Source organism: Rhamphochromis longiceps, linkage group LG1 (assembly GCF_057381845.1).
Source record: "Rhamphochromis longiceps isolate RC_006_pf linkage group LG1, R_longiceps_female_GT1.1, whole genome shotgun sequence".
NCBI classification, from domain to species: Eukaryota; Metazoa; Chordata; class Actinopteri; order Cichliformes; family Cichlidae; genus Rhamphochromis; species Rhamphochromis longiceps.
Genome location: NC_140557.1, coordinates 2,669,359 through 2,693,000, shown reverse-complemented (window position 1 = coordinate 2,693,000; position 23,642 = coordinate 2,669,359). Strand labels below are relative to the sequence as shown.

The 23,642-nt window shown below is 43.5% G+C and overlaps 4 protein-coding genes across 7 annotated transcripts in view; all 4 read right to left on the bottom strand.

The window, feature by feature from the left end:
- The window catches only part of stmn4l (stathmin-like 4, like), a 17,019-nt gene extending 15,373 nt beyond the window's left edge, over positions 1–1,646 (bottom strand). The window contains exon 1 of one of the 2 annotated variants that reach the window (XM_085402034.1): positions 1–1,646. This exon is cut by the window's left edge and continues 2,144 nt beyond it. The gene's annotated coding sequence lies outside the window, so the exon portion shown is untranslated. The other variant, XM_085402099.1, reaches the window with a different exon arrangement.
- Positions 1,647–2,516: 870 nt separating this feature from the next.
- Positions 2,517–9,267, bottom strand: gpn1 (GPN-loop GTPase 1). 2 transcript variants are annotated; one of them, XM_085401830.1, is made up of 13 exons: positions 9,055–9,267; positions 8,273–8,366; positions 7,936–8,042; positions 7,811–7,848; positions 6,763–6,841; positions 6,591–6,685; positions 6,121–6,166; positions 5,889–6,035; positions 5,582–5,664; positions 3,329–3,368; positions 3,162–3,252; positions 2,981–3,082; positions 2,517–2,884 (listed from the first exon to the last, which is right to left on the bottom strand). In XM_085401830.1, exons 1-13 carry the CDS (start codon positions 9,220–9,222, stop codon positions 2,778–2,780), a joined length of 1,197 nt encoding a protein of 398 aa, XP_085257956.1. In that variant the 5' UTR covers positions 9,223–9,267; the 3' UTR covers positions 2,517–2,777. The 2 variants fall into 2 exon arrangements, with proteins under 2 accessions (XP_085257956.1, XP_085258040.1); XM_085401914.1 differs by having other exon boundaries at positions 2,981–3,079.
- Positions 9,268–9,935: 668 nt separating this feature from the next.
- LOC146678081 (uncharacterized) lies at positions 9,936–15,078 on the bottom strand. 2 transcript variants are annotated; one of them, XM_085401544.1, is made up of 4 exons: positions 14,852–15,078; positions 14,252–14,311; positions 14,081–14,174; positions 9,936–13,723 (listed from the first exon to the last, which is right to left on the bottom strand). In XM_085401544.1, the coding sequence occupies exon 4, from the start codon at positions 13,669–13,671 to the stop codon at positions 12,508–12,510; it is 1,164 nt and encodes a 387-aa protein (XP_085257670.1). In that variant the 5' UTR covers positions 13,672–13,723; positions 14,081–14,174; positions 14,252–14,311; positions 14,852–15,078; the 3' UTR covers positions 9,936–12,507. The 2 variants fall into 2 exon arrangements, with proteins under 2 accessions (XP_085257670.1, XP_085257745.1); XM_085401619.1 differs by lacking the exon at positions 14,081–14,174.
- A 2,783-nt stretch (positions 15,079–17,861) lies between these two features.
- Positions 17,862–23,642, bottom strand: LOC146678080 (uncharacterized). Its single transcript, XM_085401708.1, has 2 exons — positions 21,742–23,642; positions 17,862–20,607 (listed from the first exon to the last, which is right to left on the bottom strand). The coding sequence occupies exons 1-2, from the start codon at positions 22,185–22,187 to the stop codon at positions 20,373–20,375; spliced, it is 681 nt and encodes a 226-aa protein (XP_085257834.1). The 5' UTR covers positions 22,188–23,642; the 3' UTR covers positions 17,862–20,372.

Below are 23,642 nucleotides of genomic sequence, written 5' to 3'. Positions count from 1 at the left end.
GTCTGATGAGTCCAAATTTGAGACCTTTGGTTCACCCACTGTGTCTTTGTGCCACACAGAAAAGGTGAACGACGGTCTCTACATGCATGGTTCCCACCACGAAGCATGGGGCAGGAGGTGTGATGGGGCACACTGAACCACAGCATCCTGCAGCCACATGTCATCCCATCATTTATTTAGGACAAACAGCCGACATCGGACTTAGTTTGACTCGTCTGTCCTTTAGTTTCTCACAGAGCTCATTTTGCCCACTAAACACTAGCATCCTGCTAATGCGTGCCGACTGGTCGGTTTAGGACAGGACGTCCTCCCTTGATGGTGCCCGTCTCAGGAAGTGCAGTTCTCCGTTATTTCTCTGGACATTTGTGACCATCACAAGAACATCGTCTATGTTCTCTGAGAACATTTCAAAGAACCTGGACGCTTTATAGCGTCGTTGTTTAGGAGCTCACGGACTCCAGTGTAGAAAGTGTCTGAGAGAGACACGGCAGACTTCGGCTGGTTTACATCTAGGGCTGCCACACACGATTATTTTGATAGTCGACTAATCAGATCATCATCCATTGAACGTAAAACGTACAGCTTATTGCACCAGCAGCATCTGCTCTTATATAACTATCATTAGCTTACAGCTTTAAGTGTTTCAGGTCTGTGCTAACTAAAAATAAAGACAAGATGATAGTTTATCAAATTTTAATGAAATTTGCAGATTGTTTCGGTGGAGTTGAGTAAACCGATTTACTCAGGAACAAATAAAATACTTAAAAAAGCCAAACAATAACATTTTGAAGTTATCTAAGTGACTCATATATCATGTTTAACCTGAGTAGCGAAAGACGGCGGTGGGTTTGAAAACGATCTGCCGGGAGTCCGGTGTTCTCACGGCTCTAGTGAGCCTAGCCCCCGGCTAGCTATCGAGCTAGTGGGTAACAGACGTCTCCGAAAACGTCGGAGCGCTTTTGAAAATATGTGGTGTCTTGATTAGGGATGGGTATCGTTTAGGTTTTATCCGATACCGGTGCCAAATCGGTACTTTTGAAACGGTGCCGGTGCTCAAACGGTGCTCAAACCGGTGCTTAAAGAATGGAGAACACAAAATTGGTCCAAAAACCTCTCATGTTCAGCTGTTTTTTGTAAAAAGATAACAATGTTAGCCTTTTCTGCAGCTATGGGGCATATATGGTATCACTCTTGGCTGGAAGCAGTGCTTAAACAATGGAAAAAACACAAACTTTGTCCTAAACCTCTCATGTTTAACTGTTTCCCACTTTTTCTTTGGTCATTTTAGCCTTTTTGGCCAGGGTGAAGGGAGTATCTGCCATCAAACAAGAGGACAGCCGCATGTAGCTATGATGATGTTTGCTAGTTCACCTTACATGCATTAATGTAATAACGTGGTTAGCCTACTCAACGTAAATTAGCTACTCACGCAGAGAAGAACGGCTGCTGCCACCATCATCCGTCATCATTTCTGCTACACTGGCAGGGTTAGGGGCCAGGACTCTCCTCTTCGTGTTTTTGGGGGATGTTGCATAACAGGCAACCCACCCGCAGTAGATGTGCTCGGTGTGAGGTCTCGCAACAAGCTATCAAATACGGCGCATTTCTGGGCTTTTAAAAAAAACGCTATGCGTCGCCAGGTGTTTCATCGGATTTGAGGTGTTGCCTCCTTTGACAGTATCACAGTATCAGCTTAAAGCACTTGTTGCTGCTGAGTTTGCATCTTTTGCTATGAAGTACAGCCAGACTTTTGACCGCTTCGCCTTGGACATTTTTAATCTGTAGCTCTGCTCTAACAGAACGTACGTACCTGGCCCCGCCTACTATCCTCGGAAACGTAAAATGATTGGCTAGAATCTAAAGTGTATCACAGCTCAGGAAAAAAAAGCACCGAAATAAAGCACCGAAATGTGCGCTGCTTTTCGGTCTGGTTACTACCGTTTATGTCAGAACTGGTGCCATCATGGCACCGGACACCGGTACCCATCCCTAGTCTTGATAAACTGAGCAGATATTTGAGGTTTACACAGCTACATTCTCGCCTGAAAATATGTTAAACGTTTATTTTGTGACCCAGAAAGAATAATAAGAATAATATTAAAACTAACTAGCTGCCGCCATTGTTGGAAACTGAGCAGGGCTGCGCTATGAATTCTGGGACACAGCTTCTTCTTCTTCGGGGTTTAACGGCAGCTGGCATCCTTGTACATGCAGTGCTGCCATCTTCTGTTTAAGTCCGTTATTACACTTTTAAATCCTGCTACTTATTCCTGCGTCTTTTGAGATCTTACAAAGCTTCAAACGACACGTCGACTATTAAATCAGTCGTCGACGATTTTAATAGTCGACGTAATCGTGACTAGTCGACTAATCGTGGCAGCCCTATTTACATCACTATCGATCAATCAGCACTCAGTGACCTGTTATTGTTCCGTAAGCGTGGAGTTTGTTTCCTGACGTCTGAACAAAGACGGAGCTTCTGGAATCACGAGGTCGAGTCGAAGGCTTAAACCCAGTTCTGATATCAGAGCTCATTTTATTTTACATGCCATAAATCCTTTCAGTACTTTCACAAACAAAGCCAACAGTAATGGAACAGAAGATATAAAAATATAGTTCTCTCTCTCATTTTGGGAAGGAGCAGCCAATCAGGTCACCTGATCATACAGGAAGTTCAGCCCTCGCTTCGTCGTGTCTGAACCTGTGACGAGATGCGTCAGCAGTGGAAGATCTGCTCCAGGTAATAGTCTGTGTCCTGCAGAGGGAAACCTCTGAGGTCAGGGATCCTCGGGCATCATACACTTCCTGTTTCGGACCTGAACCACTTCCATCCTCTCCTTCAGGAAGTTTCCGAAGGCTTCGGTCTCCTTGCTCTCCTCCGTCACTGAAAAATCAAACATCATACGTCCGAATGTTTATGAAATAATTTCAGGCTTCTAAGAAAATCAGGAAGCTTAATCCACGCCAACTCTTTCCTCACCGGCGTGGTCGATGTCGTCTGTGTCGCTGTCCACCGCCTCCTCGTCAGGATTACCGCGTGTCATAATGAGGTCACTGGGCCCGGCGATGTCGGCTTCATCTGCTGGCAGGAAGTCAATCGGTCAGTTAGAACTACAAAAACGTAGCATAATAACAGTTTAGCTTCATGGCGCCGGCTCTACCTGTGGATGGCGTGTTCCTCATGTCGACGGCTCCCAGGTCCTTCCGGAGCCGCTCGAGCTGCTCCTGCTGCTTCTTGCTCTGAGCGTCGGTCTGCAGGACAGGAAGTTGGTTCAGACAGGACGACGTGAGGGCGGAGCAACAGGGAGAAACAAAACAGAGCACTCACCAGCTCTTTGCGGAGTCGTTCGTACTCGGGTCGGTAGTCCCTGAGGAAGCAGGAGGAAGACTTCAGTTCGTCACAACAATTTGTTTCCTCCATGAAAAAAAAAAAAAGAAAAAAAGAACCCAACGCTCAGCGTCGAGCTCCACGACTCAAAAGTCTAGTTTTTATTTTTGAGTTAAATAAAATAACTGTTACTGTTGCTAACCACCACACCATGTTTTACAGACTGTATACTGCTTATGTGGTTATATGGATACTGCAGCAAACAGAGTCCTGTGGTCATTAATTCAAAGTCATTATTTATGGTTTCGTGATGCACGCTCAGTCATCCAGGTCAGGAAATCACTGATTAACCCTTTAAAGCCCACCACAGAACCAAGTCCGCTACAGCTTATCTTTATATTTTTACCTGCTGCAGTGCAGAAGTGTCTTGCCCAAGGACACAACGACCAGGACAGAGCTGGGGATCGAACTGGTTACAAGATGAGCTTCCCAACCCCCTGAACCACGGTCGCCCACAAAATATTTCTAGGTTTATCCCTCAAAACTTTAAATGCAAAAAGTTGCGCAACATACTTTCCAACTACAGAGAATCTATTCTGAGTGTCTTCATAGTTTAATTTTTGACACTAATTTTCCTAAAGTGCAGGAAAAACAAAATATTTTTGTGCACAACATGCAAAAAAAACATCAAAATAAACTAATTCATACAAAAGTGTGATTTAAGTTTATGGCTTTCTGTACAGTTTCTGGGAGGCTTTAAAGTCACACATGACTTTACAAAACTGCAGCAAACCTTTGAAAGGCCTTGTAAAAACTACGTTTCCCACAATCAACTTTCTGGGATTATTTATGGGTATTTGGCGCCCTCTAGTGGCTGACACCACACGCAGCGTCCTCATATTGCAGACACAAAGGACATTTAATCTCTTTACTATTCTTCATCTTTAATAGACTCATAACTTATAGGACTTCAAAAAAAACACTTCAGGTAAAAAATAAAATACAAATTAAAAACCTCTCAGCTTTATGAGGACCAAATGTTTTTATAACTCGCCTATTAAAACTGTATTAAAGGTTAAGGGCGACTGTGGCTCAGGGGGTTGGGAACCGGAAGGTCGCCGGTTCGATCCCCGGGCTCTCGGTCCTGGTCGTTGTGTCCTTGGGCAAGACACTTCACCTGCCGCCTACTGGTGTTGGCCAGAGGGGCCGATGGTGCGATATGGCAGCCTGGCTTCTGTCAGTCTGCCCCAGGGCAGCTGTGGCTGCAACTGTAGCTGCCTCCACCAGTGTGTGAATGTGAGTGGAATTGTAAAGAGCTATATAAATGCAATCCATTATTATTATTAAAGTTTTCAATATGACGGGTGTGGCCTCGCGATACAGGTGTAGCTTGTTAGATTTGTACTGCTGATTGTCATTTATGCTTAGAAATATCTACTCATATATGCTTAGAGTTGTATAATCAATGTCATGTTGGTAGAGGTTTGATCCTTAATAGTCTGCAAAGGCTTGGTGTGCATTCCAGAGTGTTCTGGCATTCACATCCTGGGAGCGTGGGAGAGGTCGTACCTGCTCTTATTGTTTTATGGTAGGATAAACGTGGCTATGTCAGTTTTAGGCTAAGTGCCTTTTGTTTAGATGGACCGCTAGACTCCTGGCACCAGCTTTAGGGAGTCTTCACAGGGTCACATCTTGCACTTGCACACACACAGTACTCTGTGTGTATGTAGACGTCATATGTTAATGAACCTATGTATATTCATGTGAATAAAAGGAGTGCTATGGGGAACCTGGCTGAGAGTCTGTGGTCAAGTGGGTGGAACGACACTTGGCTCCAGGCAGGTCTCTGCATGAGTAACACGAAGAACTTTGCCTACTTGGTGTTCAGTGCTTTTGCTGTGTAGTTAAATTGTCTCGTTCCAGCGGTGGGCCTGTGCTAGACAGACCCAACATAGCTGCTAGCCGCCAGTTTCCTAATCAAGTTTGCTACTGTTGGAGGAGAACTTCACAAAAAAATTAAAACAAAGATTTTACACGTGTTTCATTCAGTGTTGTTGTTGTTTAACTACTTAAATCATGTCAGGTTTGAGGTTTTATTCTGACGCTTTGAGCAAACAAAGATAACCTCGTGTTTTTCCCCTCTGGTCAAAAAGTGCCTGAATGTTTTAAAACAGCTGTATAGAGTCAGATCAGCTCACTGGGAACTCCTCATGCTAATGATCATGCATCATATCACCAGTGTGTCTGACTCACCTCTCGTACTCCTTGGCCGCGTCCTCCACCTGCATAAACAGCTCGTCTAATCCACTTCCTGTCACCGCAGACACGCCCACCACCTGCAGGTGCAGAGACTTTATCGCTTTATCCTTTTCTCTAACTTGCTCTGACCCATCAGTGCGTGAGGTAGTGTGGCTACATCCATCCTTTACATACAGTCTATTTAAAACCCTGTAAGCAGGTAAACCGTCAGCATAGCCTCTCCCTGTGTGCGTCACACAAAGTTAAAACTTTGGGGTTTAAGGATTTGCTAAGGGTCCAGTTTTTCGGCGGTCCCTCTCACCCTCAGGTTGGTGTAGAACTCGTCCAGCACGAGGCTCATGGAGCGCGTCAGGTTGCTCACATACGAGGTTTCCTGGTTCAAAGCGTCCTGGAAAGCCTCAAAGTCCTGCATCCACTCCACCGCAAAGCTGTGGTCAATGATGTCGGTCTGAAAAAGAAAACCACGAGAGGAAACCCCGTCATCAGAAACAACGAGTTCAGCAATGAGCCGGCAGCACGCCGAGCGTCCTCACCTTGTTCATGACCACGATGAAGGGCAGCTTCGTCTTGTAGAGGATACTGAAACACAAAGAATCAGAGGACTTAAACAAAAACTCTGCTGACTGTCCTGATGGGATGCTCAGGTATATTTAGTGACTCATTTCAGGTAAGAACAAGGCCTCCACAATCCCCTGGCTCTTATTTTGAAAGTCTAGCTGCTGTCGTGTATCCCAAACGGCAGGATGATCGAGGGCTTCTGAAGTATCTCTGCAGCCTGCAGCTGGACTCCAGCTCCACCGACTTGGACTGGAGATGGGGGAGGACACGCCCATTTGCTGCTACCAGAACTATGGTGACCAGCGGCGGTCTTAGAAAGTGGAGCTGGAGTCCGACTCCAAGGTGAGAGACTAACGGGAGGAGCAGCTGCTGTAAATCAGACCTCAGAGTCATCACGTCTCACAGAAAACATTAAAATGAATCTGATGTGGTTGGTGTTCGGTACCTGCAGGCGTACAGCATGTTGGACATGAAGGTGACGGGGTTGACGCTGCGGGACGTGTCCATGACGTAGATCACCACACAGGGGAAGGATGACGCCTACAAATGCACGCAGACGCTCTAAACGACTCGTCTTTATTCATAACTTAGACATAAAAGCAGACGAGCAGACCCACCAGAGCTTCGGTGATGATGGTTCCAGACGCCGACCAGGTGAAGACTTCGATCTGACCTGGAGTGTCAATCAGGACGTACCTGGAGCCAGAGAGACACCTGCTCATTCATGCTGTTGTTCAGTATGATGTTTATACGCTGCTCAAAAACATTAAAGGAAACTTTAATCAGGATCAGCTGCTTCGCTGTGAATGAAATGAACAACAGGTGAAACAACACTGAGACAACCCTGAACAGGACTGGTTTTACTGGAGGACATTTTTCCCCTTTTACTGTTTTTCAGGATTTTTGCATTTGGCTGTGGTCAGCATCAGGCCCGACCTGCACATCTTTACACAGATAGTCCGACTCCTGCAGGATGGCACATCCATAAGTGCTACTGAAGGTTTGCCGTGTCTCCCAGCAAAGTCTCAAGAGCATGGAGGAGATTCCAGGAAACAGGCTGTTACTCTAGGAGGGCAGCACTCCTAGTAACAGGAGGAACAGGATGAGCACGACCAGAACTACAAAGAGGCCTCCAATGAGACACCGCTGCGAATGTCCAACCAATCAGACACAGACGGGGGGCGTTGTCGGAGCCTATGCTGGTGCAGCCTCTTATCTCGAGACTATGCAGGCCGTCCCTAGAGGATGAAGGAACTGATCCATGCACTGCCCCGCATCGCCCGACCTAAATCAGTAGAACTCCTCTGCGATGTTACGTTTCTCATCAGGACATCACCCCGGCGCCGTCAGGCATTCATGCAAACACGTGGGGGGATTCAAACTCCCGAGAATCATTTCTGAACTCCTGCAACGAAATCTGAACAAAACGGGCCTGCATCGATTTTTTTACTTTGATTTTGGGGCGCCTTTGAATTTAGCCCTGTGTAGGCGCATCATTTCAATTTCCATTACCCCTAACCTATTACCCTCAGTGAGATCTGCTGTGCTTTAAGGTGTTCCTTTAATATTTTGGAGTGTTGTGCATCACAACCACACACAGGATGCCGCTGGCATCCCTCACAATCCTTAAAACATTTAGCTGCAAATAAGCAGCTACATACTGACCGGTGATTCTGTCGCTTCTTCTCGATGAACTGCATCACCTGAAGAAAACAAACACAAAGTCAGCATCCGAACTGTTTGTCTGGTGTGAACATTCGTACCGCGGGATGTTGAGATTTGTGAGTCACCTGATCAAAACGGGTGGCGAACAAGTTGAGTGACGTCACGATGCCGCCGTTGGGTCCGAGGCCGTACTGCTTCATCACCTCCTTGTAGTTCACCGTGTCCCTGATGTCTGAAAGCAGGAGGACAGACAGAGAAAACTAACAGACGCTGAAGATGACGTGGAGCTAAAAGTCTTTCCGGCTCCGTTTGAGTCACAAAAACACGTGAAGGTTTATTTGCTTTCGCTGTGATGTGTAATGCAAATATTAAATGCACTTCTGCAAATCCAGCATCGCACATCAAGTTTTAAGTTCAGTTTGGTTTGAATGAGTAGGGTCCAGCAAACACATGGATCCTTACCGATGTTTGCAGGGAAAGGGACCTCGTGGACGGCGGGGTCCAGGTTGATGACATATGGAGGAGCTTTGAGGGAATGCAGGTGAGCCGTCAGCCTCTGCAGGAAACAAAAGTACTCAGATTACTCGAGACTGCGGCTCACTTCACAACAGGCAGACAAACAGGAAACACTGTTCATATGGAGGAAATGTTCTGAGGAAGAGGGGGGAAGCTGAAGATGTTAACATCAGCTGCTTAAAAAAATCTTCATCTCTGAGCTCAGACTGAAGGAGCAGCAAACATCAGTCACAGGGTGTCATTGGTTTAATTTAGGGACTTTATTAAGCTATTTTAACATTTATTGGGTTATATACAATTTAGTAAAGTTTGACTCTACTCTATATTCTATTGTTTTCTACTTAAACGTGCTGAGACTATGTAATCCATACCTTGCTGACCTAACTTATATTCTATTGAGCTTTTATGCTTTCTCTAAGTTATTTTATTAAAGGCTGTTGTAGGATAACTAACCTGCTGCCTCTCCTACCTGACTGAAATCAAACTGATTTTCTTTGATGCTAATGGGTTTGTGCGCGTTTTGGGGGCTTCCTCGGTGTGCCACAGAAAGCTGGTTGGTACCTGAGTTTTAGCTGAATTAAATAATTAAAAAAGCTCTCCCTCCTCCTCTGATGTAAACCTGCTCACACACCGGTACCTGTCGCTGCTCGTTTATTTACCTTTCGCTCTCTCTGAAGAAGCTAACTCATGCGGCTAGCTGCGTTAGCCGCTAAGGGACCGGGACTCACCTGGACGAAGGTGGTTTTCCCGGAGCCCGCCATGCCGAGCACGATGAGACACACGGGTTTGTCCCCGGCAGCAGCTCCCGGGACCCCGCTGCCACCTGCCGTCGCCGAACTGCCCCGGGTCTCCGGGAAAGCCGCATCAGTGCCGGGACAATCCGCCGCCGCTGCCATGATGCTGGAGGGATATTATAGTAACCGGCTGCCGTCCACACGCAGCCGCTGTCGTAAAATGGAAACGCGGTGTTCAAAACGAAAGGCAGAAGGCAGCAGCGTGTTTAATAAACCACGATGAAAACACAAGGAAACTTTATTAGAATATTTTACAGATAAATTAATATAAATAAAAAAAACACGTGACTGCAGAGAGTAAAATATTTCTACTGTTCACGGGTCTTAAAAAATTAGAAATATTACGTTTAGTAAATTTTAGTAGTTTATAATTTATTAGTAACACAGTATATAAATAATTAATCATTTCTATATTATATATATTTCTGTATTTTAAAAGAATATTGGCTTTACTAGTTTTATGTTTTGCAAATATTTTAAATAATTAATTTTAATATACGTAACTGGAATTTTCACATGTATCACTAACACTTCCTTTTTTAAAAAAATTATAAACCAATAAATACTTATTTTTCTCATTATAGTCTAGAAATATTCTGAAATTTTACTTTCCTTGAATAAAACTCTAAAAGAAGTAGATTCTTCGTCAAATGAAAATTGCTAGAAGTGTGGTGGATGATTTTCACAATAAGTCTCCTCCAGCAGTGGATAAAACTTCAACATAATAAACATTTGCATAAAAACAGATTTTAAATGTGTGGATTTTATATTTTGCTACATGAATGAATGTGAACGAGGTAAAACAGCCAGCCTTTTCAGTCATTTTATTGCAAATGAAAAATGTGAGCATACATGTAATTAAATCTTCAGTGCAGATTAAAAGTACAATACACCATCCATAAGCAAAAGCCTCATAATAATCAGACGATAACACAGTCTAACTCAGACAAGGGCACCAGTCATTCAATATAATAATCAAAGTTAAGAAGGAGAAATAATGAGACAAAAAATATGAAATAATAGGATACGACAAAAAAGAAAACATCAAAAGTCAGAGTCAGCTATCAAAAGAATTTAAAACATCAAAAAGTGTAAAAGATTTCTGATTATGGTGCAAAGCAGAAATTCAGTTTCCAGTTTAAACCAAAACTACAACAATGAAAGATTTAGAAATCTGACGACGAGCACGTTCAGGAGCTGCAGCTGAGCAGGATCCAGACTCACCGAGCCATCACTGCTTTTCTTATCTGTAGAACATTGTGATCTGCAGCTGTCTTCTATCCAGCGTTCTGTCCTTGACTTTTTGTTTTCTAAATGAGAAACTCTCTCCAAAATCTGTTCTGCAGCGTTTCACTGCAGGTCGCAGTCGGACGTGAAATACAGCAGTGAGCTCTCACAATCACAGTAAACTGAAACTAGGTCTTCAAATATATTTTACTCGACTGAAGTAAAACTAAAAACACTGCCTGAAATGATCCTGTGCTTCCTTAAGTGAACTTGAGATCGACCCATTTAGATCATTTCATATTTTTATTGTTTCAGTCTAGAGCAGCTTTGCATGAGTCACTATTAAAAATAATCCTTCTTTACCTTCTGCTGAACCTGGATGTAGCCACTGTGATGTCACCCTTTGTTTTCAGCTTGTGGAATTGAACAAATTATTTTACTGTTACAATATAATCTACAGCATTAACATTGCATTAACAGTATAACAGATGGCTTTAAGACGGCATTAAGATGTTTAGACATACAGGCGCCATATTAACCTTTATTCCAGGTGCAGTTATACACACCCTGCAGTTTGTGCTTCTTAAAGAGTTGAAGCTCAGTCAGTTAATTGAAGGTCAGAAGCTTCGTCCGGCGCTAGGTCCAGACGATCTATTGTGTAAGTGACTTAGAGCTACGGAAGGACACGCTTACAAAACATACATGCCATGTTATTCATTATTATCTTTTATTCGTTTATATCCTTTTTATTAAGCTTTGAGTAGTGGCATTTGATTAAAGCATTTATTCAATATATTCCGTATATAGTTTCAGTTAGGTTGTTACACATATGAGAGTGGCTTCTGTCTGGTAAGAGGTCATGAGTTTAGTTGGCGAGGTGAGACAGAGGGCATTTGAGGTCGAGACACACACATAGTAGGTAGACTCATTTCTAGGTAAGAGTTTGCAAGCTTGTAACTGCATTTTGGAGACGGAGAAAATGTTCTTTTCAAATGTGTCAGAAGTCGTTAACAGAACATTTGTGGTTTTGAAACTTATGCATGTGAGGTATCTGCTTAACGCAACAGGGTGCGTAATAATACCCCGATGCTATAAAACAATTGCTTGTGTATTGTTAGAAGGAGATCGATGCTGATTGTGTGACAGCGGAGGAGCAATAATGTCAGTGACACAAACACATCGATGGGACCGTGGGCACGAAGTGGGCTGTATTATTACTGTGGGCATAACACTCTTTTGGTTCGTGTTCCTATGGGAAGTGTAGGAACGTGCGCAATGGTGAGATTAGGAGCTCCACTTGTGCTAATTGGGGGCAGAGCAAAGGTTATACCAGAAAGAAACACACGCACATTGGCAGCCAGGCGCAAGAGACACATTTTGGCAAAGAGAGGGACCGAGGGAGCACATGCCTACGACCCTACGATGAATTCACCCACCTGGATTGATTCCATAGGAGTTCCCAATGAATATAAATTAGCAGACCAAATAGCTTCAGGATTTGAAAGTATGTTCACATGGATAACACCGAATAAAAATGTTGACCGCATAAACTATGTCCATTATAATGTGCTGAGGCTCTCTAACCTGACCAGGGACGCCATGGAGGGGCTCGCGGAACAATTGGGTCCGACCTCGTTGATGGCAGTGCAAAACAAGATGGCCCTTGACATGTTGTTGGCGGAGAAGGGAGCGTGTGTGCCGTGTTTGGTGACCAGCGTTGTTTTGTATCCCTCCTCGATATCTGAAACCGTAACAAGCTTCAAGCTTCATCATTATTCTTTTCACAGTCGTCGTTTGTTTGTATCAGGAGTGTGCTGAGGTATCATCCAGCACTCCTTGTTTGATTGCCAAATTGCATGCATTTACTAAAGTTTCAAACTGGAGCTCCGCCTCCTTGGACGCTCTGTTAGCAGTGACCTCACAGCGGCCATATTATTGGCCACATGACGTCATTAAAAATGCTCCAACAGCACAAACACGGTGCAGAGGTCCAGTTTAGGAGAAGCTGTTTGAGCTCCTCTGTCACTCAAAGCTAACTTTATAATGTTGTCAGTCCATGAGGATTATTTTGAACTGTGAATCATACAAAGCTACCCTAGTGACGTGTTTGTATGAAAATGAGATCTTTGTGTGTTGCTTTTTTCAGTTCAGCTCAGTTACTCACTCGAGAACAATCCATTGTGAACTGTACTCGAGTGAGTACTGACGTCGGGCTCTGCACTCTCTGGCCCAGTGTCCAAACTTGCTGCAGTAAAAGCAGCGATCTTTTCTCTTATTCCTGCGAGTCTGGCTGCTTCGAGGTGGCTCTGGCAGTGCCAGCACATCTGATCTCCACTCTCCCGGATGAGTTACAGATGGCTGATGTTTTGAGGTAAACGTGCCCTTTAACTCCATGTTTTCTAAAATAAATTTGATCTTGGAAAAAGTAAAAGTTTCCCACTCAACATGATCCTTCAAAAGCTTCGCCACGTGAGGCTGCAACTTATCTACAAGGTGAAGATTAAACAGAAAAGCATTTGCTTCACTCATAGTGGAATTCCACAGTCGGTGGAAACGTTCAGTGAAATCTGTCACCGACTCTCCGGGTTTCTGAAGAATCAACCAAGGGGGCACAAATTCAGGGTCATTCCAGGCTGCATTTTTAATCGAGGTGGCGCACTGTGTGTCGAGCCAGGCCGTCATATCACGAGTACGTCGCCACCTGGCCTCGCCATCCACTCCTGGCAAGTCAAAATGTTCCTTCACATTTTCCCACTTGTAGTTATAAACTAACTTCAGCAACTTTTTGAGCTCAGCAGGAGACGGCTGATACACCATGCAGGTGAAACGCAGCCACCTGTGGAAGTCGCTCGGTGTTTTGATGGGGTCAGGAGCATCTCTTAACAGATCGTAGAGCTCGCCTGGGGTCCATACGGCCTTTATGCCATCCACAAATTCTCTGCCGCTGCTCTGCTTTTCTGCCGTAGACCAGGTCGCGACAGGCGACTCTTTCGGAAGACTTCCCTCGTCCGTTTGCGTGCCTTTTTCCTCAGGCGACTCTTTCAGGAGACTTCCCTCGTCCGTTTGCGTGCCTTTTTCCTCTTGCGTTTTAACTTGTGGAATATTTGGCGGCGGTTGTAGTACTTTTTCAGCTTCGGGACTTTGGTACCCCTGAAGGAGCCAGTCATAGTTTAGCCCCACTTGTTGCAGCTCCTTGAATAACTTCTCCTCACTCGGGTGAGGTTGTACCAGTGTCACAGCAGAAGGAAATTCCTTTCGCTGCTCTGGTCTTTTGGGACCTTCAAATGTTTTCTGCCTCAGACGCTTTGAGCTGTTGGACCCCATGATGCTCGCTCTCGGTGTGCAGTGAAGGCTGATTAACACTCCAGGTGTTTATCTGAAACAGAATAAATGTTGATCAGTTTTGGAAACACACTCGTGATGTTCAGATTGGCACAGTTAACGGATAAATAAAGGCCGTCTCATCATCATCATCATCATCATAACCTGTAACCCCCATCGTGTAAAATGACCAATTAACATCCAGAAAACTTTCATCATGCCTGATATATTATGACATCATCATGACTAATATGTGTGTGCTGCATCTAAAGTCAAAGGTCACTCTTTCAAGGATGCCAATATTCACATTTTGGACAGAGAAGACGGAGTGAACGACCCTCTTTAGACGGAGGGCGGAGCTTATGACACCGACTGTCTGATGTTCTTATGGAGAACAGTAGAGTTTAAATACCAGGGACTCTCCACCGTTTGGTTTTACAGCTGCAGAAGCTTCTCAGATGAAACTTAAAGAAGTCCAGTGGCTTTTCTTTCCAAGAAGCAGATCTCTGCAAAGACCAGATTATGAACAAAGTGACAAAATTATTGGAACTTCCGATTATTGTGTCTTTGAGTGTTTTAATACCTTTGGAAAAGGGCGAAATAACAGTGCAGGGTCCAACGTCATGTGGCTAACAACGAGGAGCTGTGAAGGCAGGACAGAGAGAAGTTATCGCTCTGTTGTTGAACACAAACATGCAAAGCATATCTTATCCCACGCAGACAGCTTTCTGTGAGCACGCTCAACTGAAGCCTTAAACTTGTCCACTACAAACTCAGGCAGTGACAAGTAGTCTGACAGCAGCATGAAACTAATTCAGAACATTCGACGCAGTTTGCGATTCAGAGAAGAGAAAGAGGAAGTAAAGGATGCAGATTTACTGAAATAAAGGCACTTACAACCTGCTGTAAGGAATACTACCCCAGTACTCTTAGTCGAGTAAGTGAAAAAGTCTGAAGCCACCATTCATTTCTTTTGGAAGGTGTTTCAGAGAGAAACTGGCCATATTTTATCGTACCACCCACGACTCAGGGCAGAGTTCCCCAGTAATTAGCTTCAGTTTATATGATTGTAATTGTGTTTACCTACAAATACTTAAAGGTCAATTCATATTAATAATTGTACTACAAATAAATGCAAGTCTTTGGTTGGAAACAAAAAAATGTATAGAAATTGCCTTCCTACCTGTACATTTATCCTTTCTGAGGTCCTGATGAGTAAAGTGAGCGAGGAAGTTCAGAGAAGACAAAGGCTGATCTCATTTCAGCGTGAGGCTGGTAGATCCACACGACTGCTGTCGTTTCCTCTTCTAAAACACAGTAACAGAAAGTTTGTCCTCAGAGCGGAGCAGATGTGGACAAACGTGAATTAAAAAGTGGGTTCGGTTTGGCCTGAAATTTGTCTGTTTGCAGCACGGAGCCTCTGATGAAGACGCCTGCTGGAAAGTTACAGGGGCGGAGCTCGAACTGAGAGGCTGAACCATGAAACTATGAAAGTACAGATATAGAAATGAGCTGAACAGACTTTTGGATATCTGCAGTTCCTTTCATGCATGGGAAATCTGTTTTTTATTTTTTAAATAAAAACTGCAAACCATGAGGTGACAAACTGATATATGGTCCCTGTGCTGCAGGCACAGCTGAAGGGCAGTGAACGCCTTTGCTCTGTTTTCACAGGCTCCAAAACATTCCCAGCCTAAACTAGTTTGCAGTGTCTGCCTTTACAGATGGATTCTGTGCATTATTTTGTTTCATACCAAGATTCAGCTTTCGTTCGCCTACGTCCTGTTTTATATCCTTAACCCTTTGACCCCTGCGTGGAATACATGTGCAGACATGCAGGACCTCCACAAAAAACACAGAGTCCCGTTTCCCCTCTTTGCCCAGCGCCTCTCAACAGATACGACTTGTTTGCCTCTCCTGCTACATATTTCACGTTGAACTGTGTTTGACCTGCAAAGGGGACTGGATTTCAGTACAAGTGACGTCTGTGATCTTTGTTTAGTGACGGGTGTAGAAAAAAAGTTTCACCTTCAGTTTGTTTAAAGTTTAAAGCGAGGGGCGAGTCCTGCGCTGCAGCTGCTGAGATGAAAACAGGAAGAACTGTTAACTGACTCAAATATGTCACCCTGTTATTTTTAAAGTGACTTTTTGTGACTTCCTTCTGCAAATTCTAAAATATTTTAATTCAATTCAATTCAGTTTTATTTATACACAACAACAGTCGCCTCAGATCTGAGCGCTTTATACTGTAAGCTAGACTCTACAATAATACATACAGAGAAAAACCCAACAACCATATGACCCCCTGTGAGCAAGCACTTTGGCGACAGTGGGAAGGAAAAACTCGCTTTTAACAGGAAGAAACCTCCAGCAGAACCAGGCTCAGGGAGGGGCGGGGCCATCTGCCTGTATTTTACCAGGTGCCTTTCATCTAAACTAGTTCAGTAGCTCAGTAATAAAACAGCAATAGTTGGATAATAATGTGAAAATAAAGACTCAGTGGGGTGTGGAGATTCAGAGACCTGATTTTTAGACCGATTACGTCACAGAGACGCGACGAAGGCTGTCCAACTTCGAAGACTCTTCCAAATGCAGCCAACAAGTGCGTCCTCCTTTTCCCAGATTTGAAGGATGTGTCGGGTGTATCCTTCGTGGCCCAACCTATCCCATAATTCATAGTGCTGCCCAGCCGATTCCAGTTTCCAACAATGGCGGCAGCTACTTAATTTTAATATTACTCTAATTACTCTTTCTGGAGAGAGAAAAGAAACTGCTGTACGTAGAGCAGCGGTCCACAACCTTTTTTGCGCCACGGACCGGTTTATGCCCGACAATATTTTCACGGACCGGCCTTTAATGTGTCGCGGATAAATACAACAAAATAAAACTAGTACCGGTACCGAAAAAAAGAAGATTTATTTATAACACATGTGAAAAGACCCAGGAAAACCGAGTTAACGATAAAAACGATAACAAAATAACGCTGAAAACCGATAAAAACCCTGAAAACCACACATTTCACACCTGAGCCTCAACTCTCGCGGCCCGGTACCAAACGACTCACGGACCGGTACCGGTCCGAGGCCCGGGGGTTGGGGACCGCTGACGTAGAGAATGTAGCTGTGTAAACTTCAAATATCTGCTCGATTTATCAAGACATCACATATTTCTAAAAGTGCTCCGACATTTTCGGAGACGTCTGTTACCCACCAGCTCGATAGCTGACCGCGGCGATAACGGCGAACTCTGGGCACATCGTTTTCAACCCACCGGAGTTAAACATGATATATAAGTCACTCAGATAGCTTAAAAATGTTATTTTTTCAGTGTTTGATTTGTTCCTGAGTAAATCGGTTTGGCTGAGATTAAAGTTCTAGTTTTCACACAGCTGAATAAACGTCAAACAGAAAACTGATTAAACAGAAGTGAGACGGTCGAGAGTTTACTCCAGTGTCCTGTTATATTGAGGAAGCAAGCAGCAGACGGCCGAGTTTCTTAAACTCTACAGAGACAGCGGTGACGCAAATCTGTCCAGCTTTTTCAGTCTTCAAAGGACCCGCCCACGTAGACCGCGAAGGCCGGGTCCTCAGGAGGATGCAGCCTATGAATTTGGACACAGCTAATAACAATGCAATGCCATGTAATCGCCATGGTAATAAGGCTACTTTCACGGGTCGCCACTGATGGTAGCTCTGCTAGTTGGAAGTTTTATACCAGCTAGGGATCTTTGACTGTATGTGATTACCATGGTAACAGGAAAGAGCTTGATATGAATCTTGTAATATCAGGTGTGGGAATGTTAGTCACCGTCTGATTGACAGTTTTTATCAGGTGGCCCCGAGTGTCAGGTGTGCAGCAGCATGTTTAGTTGACCGATGATGGTAAGTTCTCCAGCAAGAGAGCGTCACTGAGCTGCCACACGTTGTCACGTTGGCAGCTCAGTGACGCTCTGTGTTGGATTTCTAAACAGGCTAAGAAGCTAGATCTTCTGGTGTCTCAAGCTAAAGAGTCCAAAGCTGGTCATGCTGTTACCACAGCGCCCCCACATGACAGAGAAAAGAAACTGCTGTATGTAGATGCTTGTGATTAGTTACAGAAAAGACACGACTGGACAAATCATAGAAAGAAACTCATTTATTGATAGTTAAATAGTAAAATAAAGTTTTCTTTTAAGGATATGTTGAACTGTTTTGAGGTGAGACGAGCAGCCGCACAGGAGTCAGGGAGGCTTTCACAATTTAAAATTAAATGAATCTGTCAGACTGAAGGGAGACATGACTTCACATCAGCACAAAACTCTTTCACATTATCACTGAACTCTCTACAGAAATAAAAACAAAGCTCTGACGGTACATCTAGACCACATTAAGTCATACAGTCACATTTTAAAGTTCACAGGTGTCTTTATATCAGGGGTGTCAAACAGGAGGCTCGGGGGGCCAAAAGTAGCCCAGCAAAGACTCTAATTCGGCCGGTGGAACAAGTGAAGGAAGGCATAAATTTTGCCCTTTTAACTGTATTTCCGTAAGTTTGCAGCTTTTCTTACTGATAAAGACGTCCACCATCCACATTCATACTATAACACAGAAATAAAATAACAGAAAATCAGTTTGAGGGCAGAAAATTTCTTTTTTCAATAATGAGACTACAGTAAAAGTTTTCTGTGAATTAACAAAAACTTGGTGTTTTATAAGTACAGTGTGAGGAATGAGCTCTCTGAACATTTAAGCCCAAAGAGTCAGGCTGGCAGGTTTCTTTCTTTCCTGCAGCTGCTTTTATTTATCACGTAGAAAAACTGAGCTGTACTGTGCAGACTGCCCTTCTTGGTCTCATATGAACACATGTCAGGGATTAAATATGTACTTAAGCTTCTTTACGCTGACAGAAAGGCCACTTTCACTGGTCCGGGCCTTTTAACACAGGGTGGGCTGTATGTGGCCACAATGCAAACTGAGTCTGACACCCCTGCTTTACACCTTTATCCAGCAGAAACTGACAGTTTGACAAAAACAGCTTTAAAAATCTCTTCAAAGGGATCAAATCTGCATCATTACCTCACATGAAAATACAAATAAATAAAAACATGAACAATATCTCAAAGAAATATAGTGAAACTAAAACATTTCTTCACATTCATTCTCCTCTCTTCATTACTTTTTAGTCTCTTTAAAGCTAATTCATGTGCAGCTTCTTCATATTGTGCATGTGCCCAATACTGTCCTGTTTTGCATAGTTTAACATTTGATTCCTTCACAGCTTGAGGGGGTCGGACCGCTCTCACATCGCTCTGCTAAATGTGGAGCCATGAAGCTGTTTGCTAAGCTGAGCAGAAAAAGGTGCGTCTCTGTAAAGGCTCACAGCGTTTCTGCCAGGATCCAAACCAAGTCAGCTTTAGAGGATTTTCAGCCACTTGTTCCGAGCTCGAGCATCCTGACTTTTACTCTGCTGCAGGTCAGAGACCTCACCAGCTTTTTACTGCTCTGCATCCATCTGACAACAACATTAGTCACATTAAAAACATATTTATTTGAAGTCCCGACAGTAATTATGGACTCTTCCTTAGTAAACTCAGTGCATTTACATGATGCTGTTACTGACCGTGAAACAGTCGATCAGCTGACTGTCTCTCTGCTTCTTCTTTGGTAAATGAAACATACTAAAATCTTTCCTTGGACTCATCGTTGCATTAAAACTCGAGGCTTCGTGCTCAGCTAAGCTAACGTCTCCTGGCCTCAAATTTGCCCAAATGTTGAACTATTCATCTTCTGTTCACGCTTCCAGCCGCTCTGGCATAAAGTGAAGCTACAGCGGCACTCTGCTTTAGTGGCATTTCACATTAATCTGCATGTGCAAACTACTCAAAAAATACAATAAAATACAACAAAATAAATACTAAAGTGTGAAAGCACATCCTCGTGTCTTTGGTGAAGTCTCTGTGCTTCAGAGGTTAAACCTGCAGGTCTCACAGTTTTAACCGTGTGAGGAAAAAGAGACTTTTTAATTTTAAAAAAACATGGGAAGAAATCTCACTTTCTTTGGAGTTTCTGGTCTGTTGGTTGGACGTTTACTGAAAGGTGGAAACAAGCTGCTTTCAGACGAGTTATTCCAAGAAATAATCAAAAAACCTGACTGACTGCAGTCCTGCCTGATTTAAGTCACTCATTAAACTCTACAGAGCAGACTGACGCTCGGACGGATGATGGATCCGTCTTCATCACAACTCAGTTTTAAACAAAAAGAAATCACCACCAGTTTTCACTTGCAAGTAACGTCTGAATGACGAAGGAAAGTTACAGGTAGTTGGAGATAAAGTGCTATATTAAATAAGCTTGATATGTATTTGCACAAAGCAGCGCAGCAGCTGTAATAGTTTTCTGTCACACAGCAAAGGTCTGAGGCTCTTTGAGGACGTGAAGCCTCTGAGTCTGTCTGCGCTTTAGTGTTGGTGCTGTTTATGATTAAGACTCCAGAATGACCGATCACGGTTAGTTTCTCTCAACTATCCAGACCAAAACGGGCCTGGATAGTTGCTGACATATTGTGGTGTGGACTGGCAGCTTCAGGACAGAAAATCTTCTACTACTACTTACAGAAAACATTTTCACATGCAGGCAGAAAGCTGTGATAAATATTCTTATAGTGTAAGTGAAGGTGCTGCACAGCTATAAATGGCCTTCAGTGTGAGTAAAGCTTAGTTTCTCAGATCACTTAGTAATTTTGGGCCTTACACAAGTGCAGCCCACCGGGACTTCGATAGGCGTCTTCTGGACTCGATATGTGTCTGCGTCCTTACACTTGGTCTTCATCAGGACCACCATCGGAGCCCGAACCTCCACAGAGTTGTAGTCGTTCACCTCGCGCCCGTCGATGATGCATCCCTTACAAAGGCACTCGGCAAAGATGATGTCACGTGGATACCTGCTGTCGTTTCGGTCTATGCTGGAGACACAGACAGACAGAAAAGACCTCAACACGTGCAGGAGACAGTGAACACACAGCAGATTCAGTCAGGACAATACGCGGCTTCTCAAATCAAAGCTCGTTTAATATTAAAGCTGGTAGCTTTCATCTGCTCGCTGGTTCCAGGTTGAACTTCCTGAACCAGCTCAGCAGCCGTCCATCCATTTCTACTCCGCAATAATCCAGCCTGCTCTCTGCACGTCCAAACTTTGGATCAGCCACCACCAGAGATGGGCAGTAACGCGTTACTTGTAACATCCACCATACCTGCTGCTGAACCAAAGCATGATGTATACCATGTTGGTAAATAAATAAAGAATTATTAAATATGTTCCAATTCAAATCGATTTTAGCCAGAATAACGCGTTATCGATTCATTAAATCCTGAATCTATTTTTGTCAGTCTCTGACCAAAATTCACTGAACCAGCAGCAAAAAAAGTTCCAAGCTACACTTCACATTTGTAAAACATCGTCACTGTTTCTCTCTTACTTTGACTGTTTTGCTTCCACCACGATACGATCTCACTTCCTGCACAGCTCTGTCTCTCTAAGTGTCCTTCAAGAACAGTTTCCCATCTCAAATCTCTGTTTTCTGCATTATTTGTTGCTTATTACGCACCAGTCTACCTGTGTGTTCAGTGCTGTCAGCCTCTGACAAGAAAGCCTGTTCAGTGCAGAAATGTAAACTTTTTAAAATGATGCCAAAACTCTTAGCTGAGTCTCTAATCAAACCTCTGTAACTTCAGCAGCATCAAGTTCAGAAGCTGATTCGTGGTTTTCTTCCATTTTTGATTGGCTGCAGAATATTTTTAAGGTTATCTGTTAGAAAAAGCCAGACCAGGAAAATCTCCTTTATGTGTTTCTGTTTTAGCCTCAGTTACTTTGACACAAACGCATCTGTTGTGATGCTCACAGCTCTGATGAAGGGTCAGCCTTGTTTTTATACAGAGATTGAAAAAAAATATAGAATTAGAATATTTCTGACTGTCAGTCAAAATTCAGTCGAATCGATGATAGAAATTTGCGACAATACCCAACATTCAAACTTTCATTCAAACAGTAATGAGTGAGAGAATGAGCATTTTTGTCCCTCTGCGGGTTCCATACTTACTAGTAACGCCACGGAGACAGCGCGCGGCCGTTGAGTTCGTGCATTTGCTGGGCAGCCTGTTCGCAGGTGGTGAGCTCCTGGTGCTCGCGGGCGTCGCGCTGAAGGTCGAGCTTCTTCAGGTTGACGTCAAACTTCCGCTCGCGGGCCTTCACCTTCTCGGCGCTGAGACACCTGGAGGCGGCCGGGCGGAGCTCGTGCATTTGCTGGGCAGCCTGTTCGCTGGTGGTCAGGTTCTGGTGCTCGCAGGCGTCCACCATCTCGGCGCGGAGCTCGTAGAGGATCAGCAGAGAGAAATGCAAAGTGGCAGAAACAGTCAGAGAGAGCTTGGCGTGATTGGCCATCTTGACTTCGGACGGCTGAGACTGGCGCCGCTCCATTGAAGCTGCTTTAAATACGGTAGCGGAGCTCCTACGGCTGCCCGGTTGCCATGGGGATCTCCTCAACATTTCCTCACGACAAACAGTCCACGTGCGGCCCCGCCCCTCTGCTGGCTGTGCGCTGTGTTTGTGACCGCGAGCAGACAGCCTCGTACCTCTAATAAACTCCGCCGTGAGCTCTTTTTAAACATTTCACACGTTTCATTGTTGGTTTGTTTTTTTAAAGGTAGAGACAGATGTTTATGTTTTACAGAAAAAGGTTTTATCGCCTGAAACGTGAATATTGTCAGGTTTTCTACAACTGCTGCTGTTCTGATCCTCAACAGTACATCTCAGTGTTTACATGTGTTTACACAGTTTTTTTTTTTTTTTGTTAATTCTGTGGAGCTGAACACTGCGGCTTTACACAAGACTGAATACAGCTAAATCTGACTTTCTGTAGCTTTTTATTAGCAGTGACTTTATTTATTCTTCACATGTTGATAGTTTCATGGTGACTTTTGGCAAAATGCAGTGACAACAGATCTTTGACTTTAATGTGTTTCTTTTTGTTGTTCCCTTTTTTTTGACCTATTGACCTATTCAAGGCTGTAATAACCTCATGCCAAATAATCTATTTTGCAATTAATGTTTGGAAAATATTGGATATTATGGGTCTCCCCCCCCCCCCCCAAAAAAAAACAAAAAAAACAGGGGTCTTTATGACAATAAAGCCACAGAAACCTAAAAAATATTTAAAAAATAATGAAAAACTTTATACCTATGGTTAGGTCTGAAGTTGTTTAAAAGATGTGATGTGGAAAAAAAAGAAAAATGAATTCATATATGATAATGCTATATCACCTGTTGGATGGGGACCCGTTTGGGTCCCGAGGGTAAACAGTGGATGTAAATTTTAAAAACTCTTATTGCTCCAAAAATAATAATGCATCCAAATCAATTTTGTTATCAATTATTGACCTATTCAAGGCTGTAATAACTTCATGCCAAATATTTTACTTTGCAATTAATTTTTGGAAAATATTGCATATTATGGGTCTCCCCCCCAAAAAAACAGGGGTCCTTATGACACTAAAGCCATAAAAACTTTAAAAGATCTGATGTGGAAAAAAATGAAAAATGAATTCATATATGATAATGCTATATCACCTGTTGGATGGGGACCCGTTTGGGTCCAGAGGTTAAACAATGGATGTAAAGTTTGAGGGATGCTGAAGGGTTAAACGTTTGCAAAATGTATTAAACTAGGGTGACCAACCGTCCTCTTTTTTCTGCACTTGGTGATTTGTAAAAACCTTTATAACATTTTTTATTTCACCATTCATTAACTGCACAGAGACGGTACCGTGTAAATATGTTAAAGTTTTCTTTAAGAAAACAGTATTATTAAAGTTCTTCATGACTGGGCCAAGTGTCCTCTTTTTTGGAAATCAAAATATGGTCACCCTAATTAAACGGTCCAAGGTTCAAGTCCGCACTGTGCCATGAAACACCCGTATTCTCCTGTAAAATATAAATGTGAAA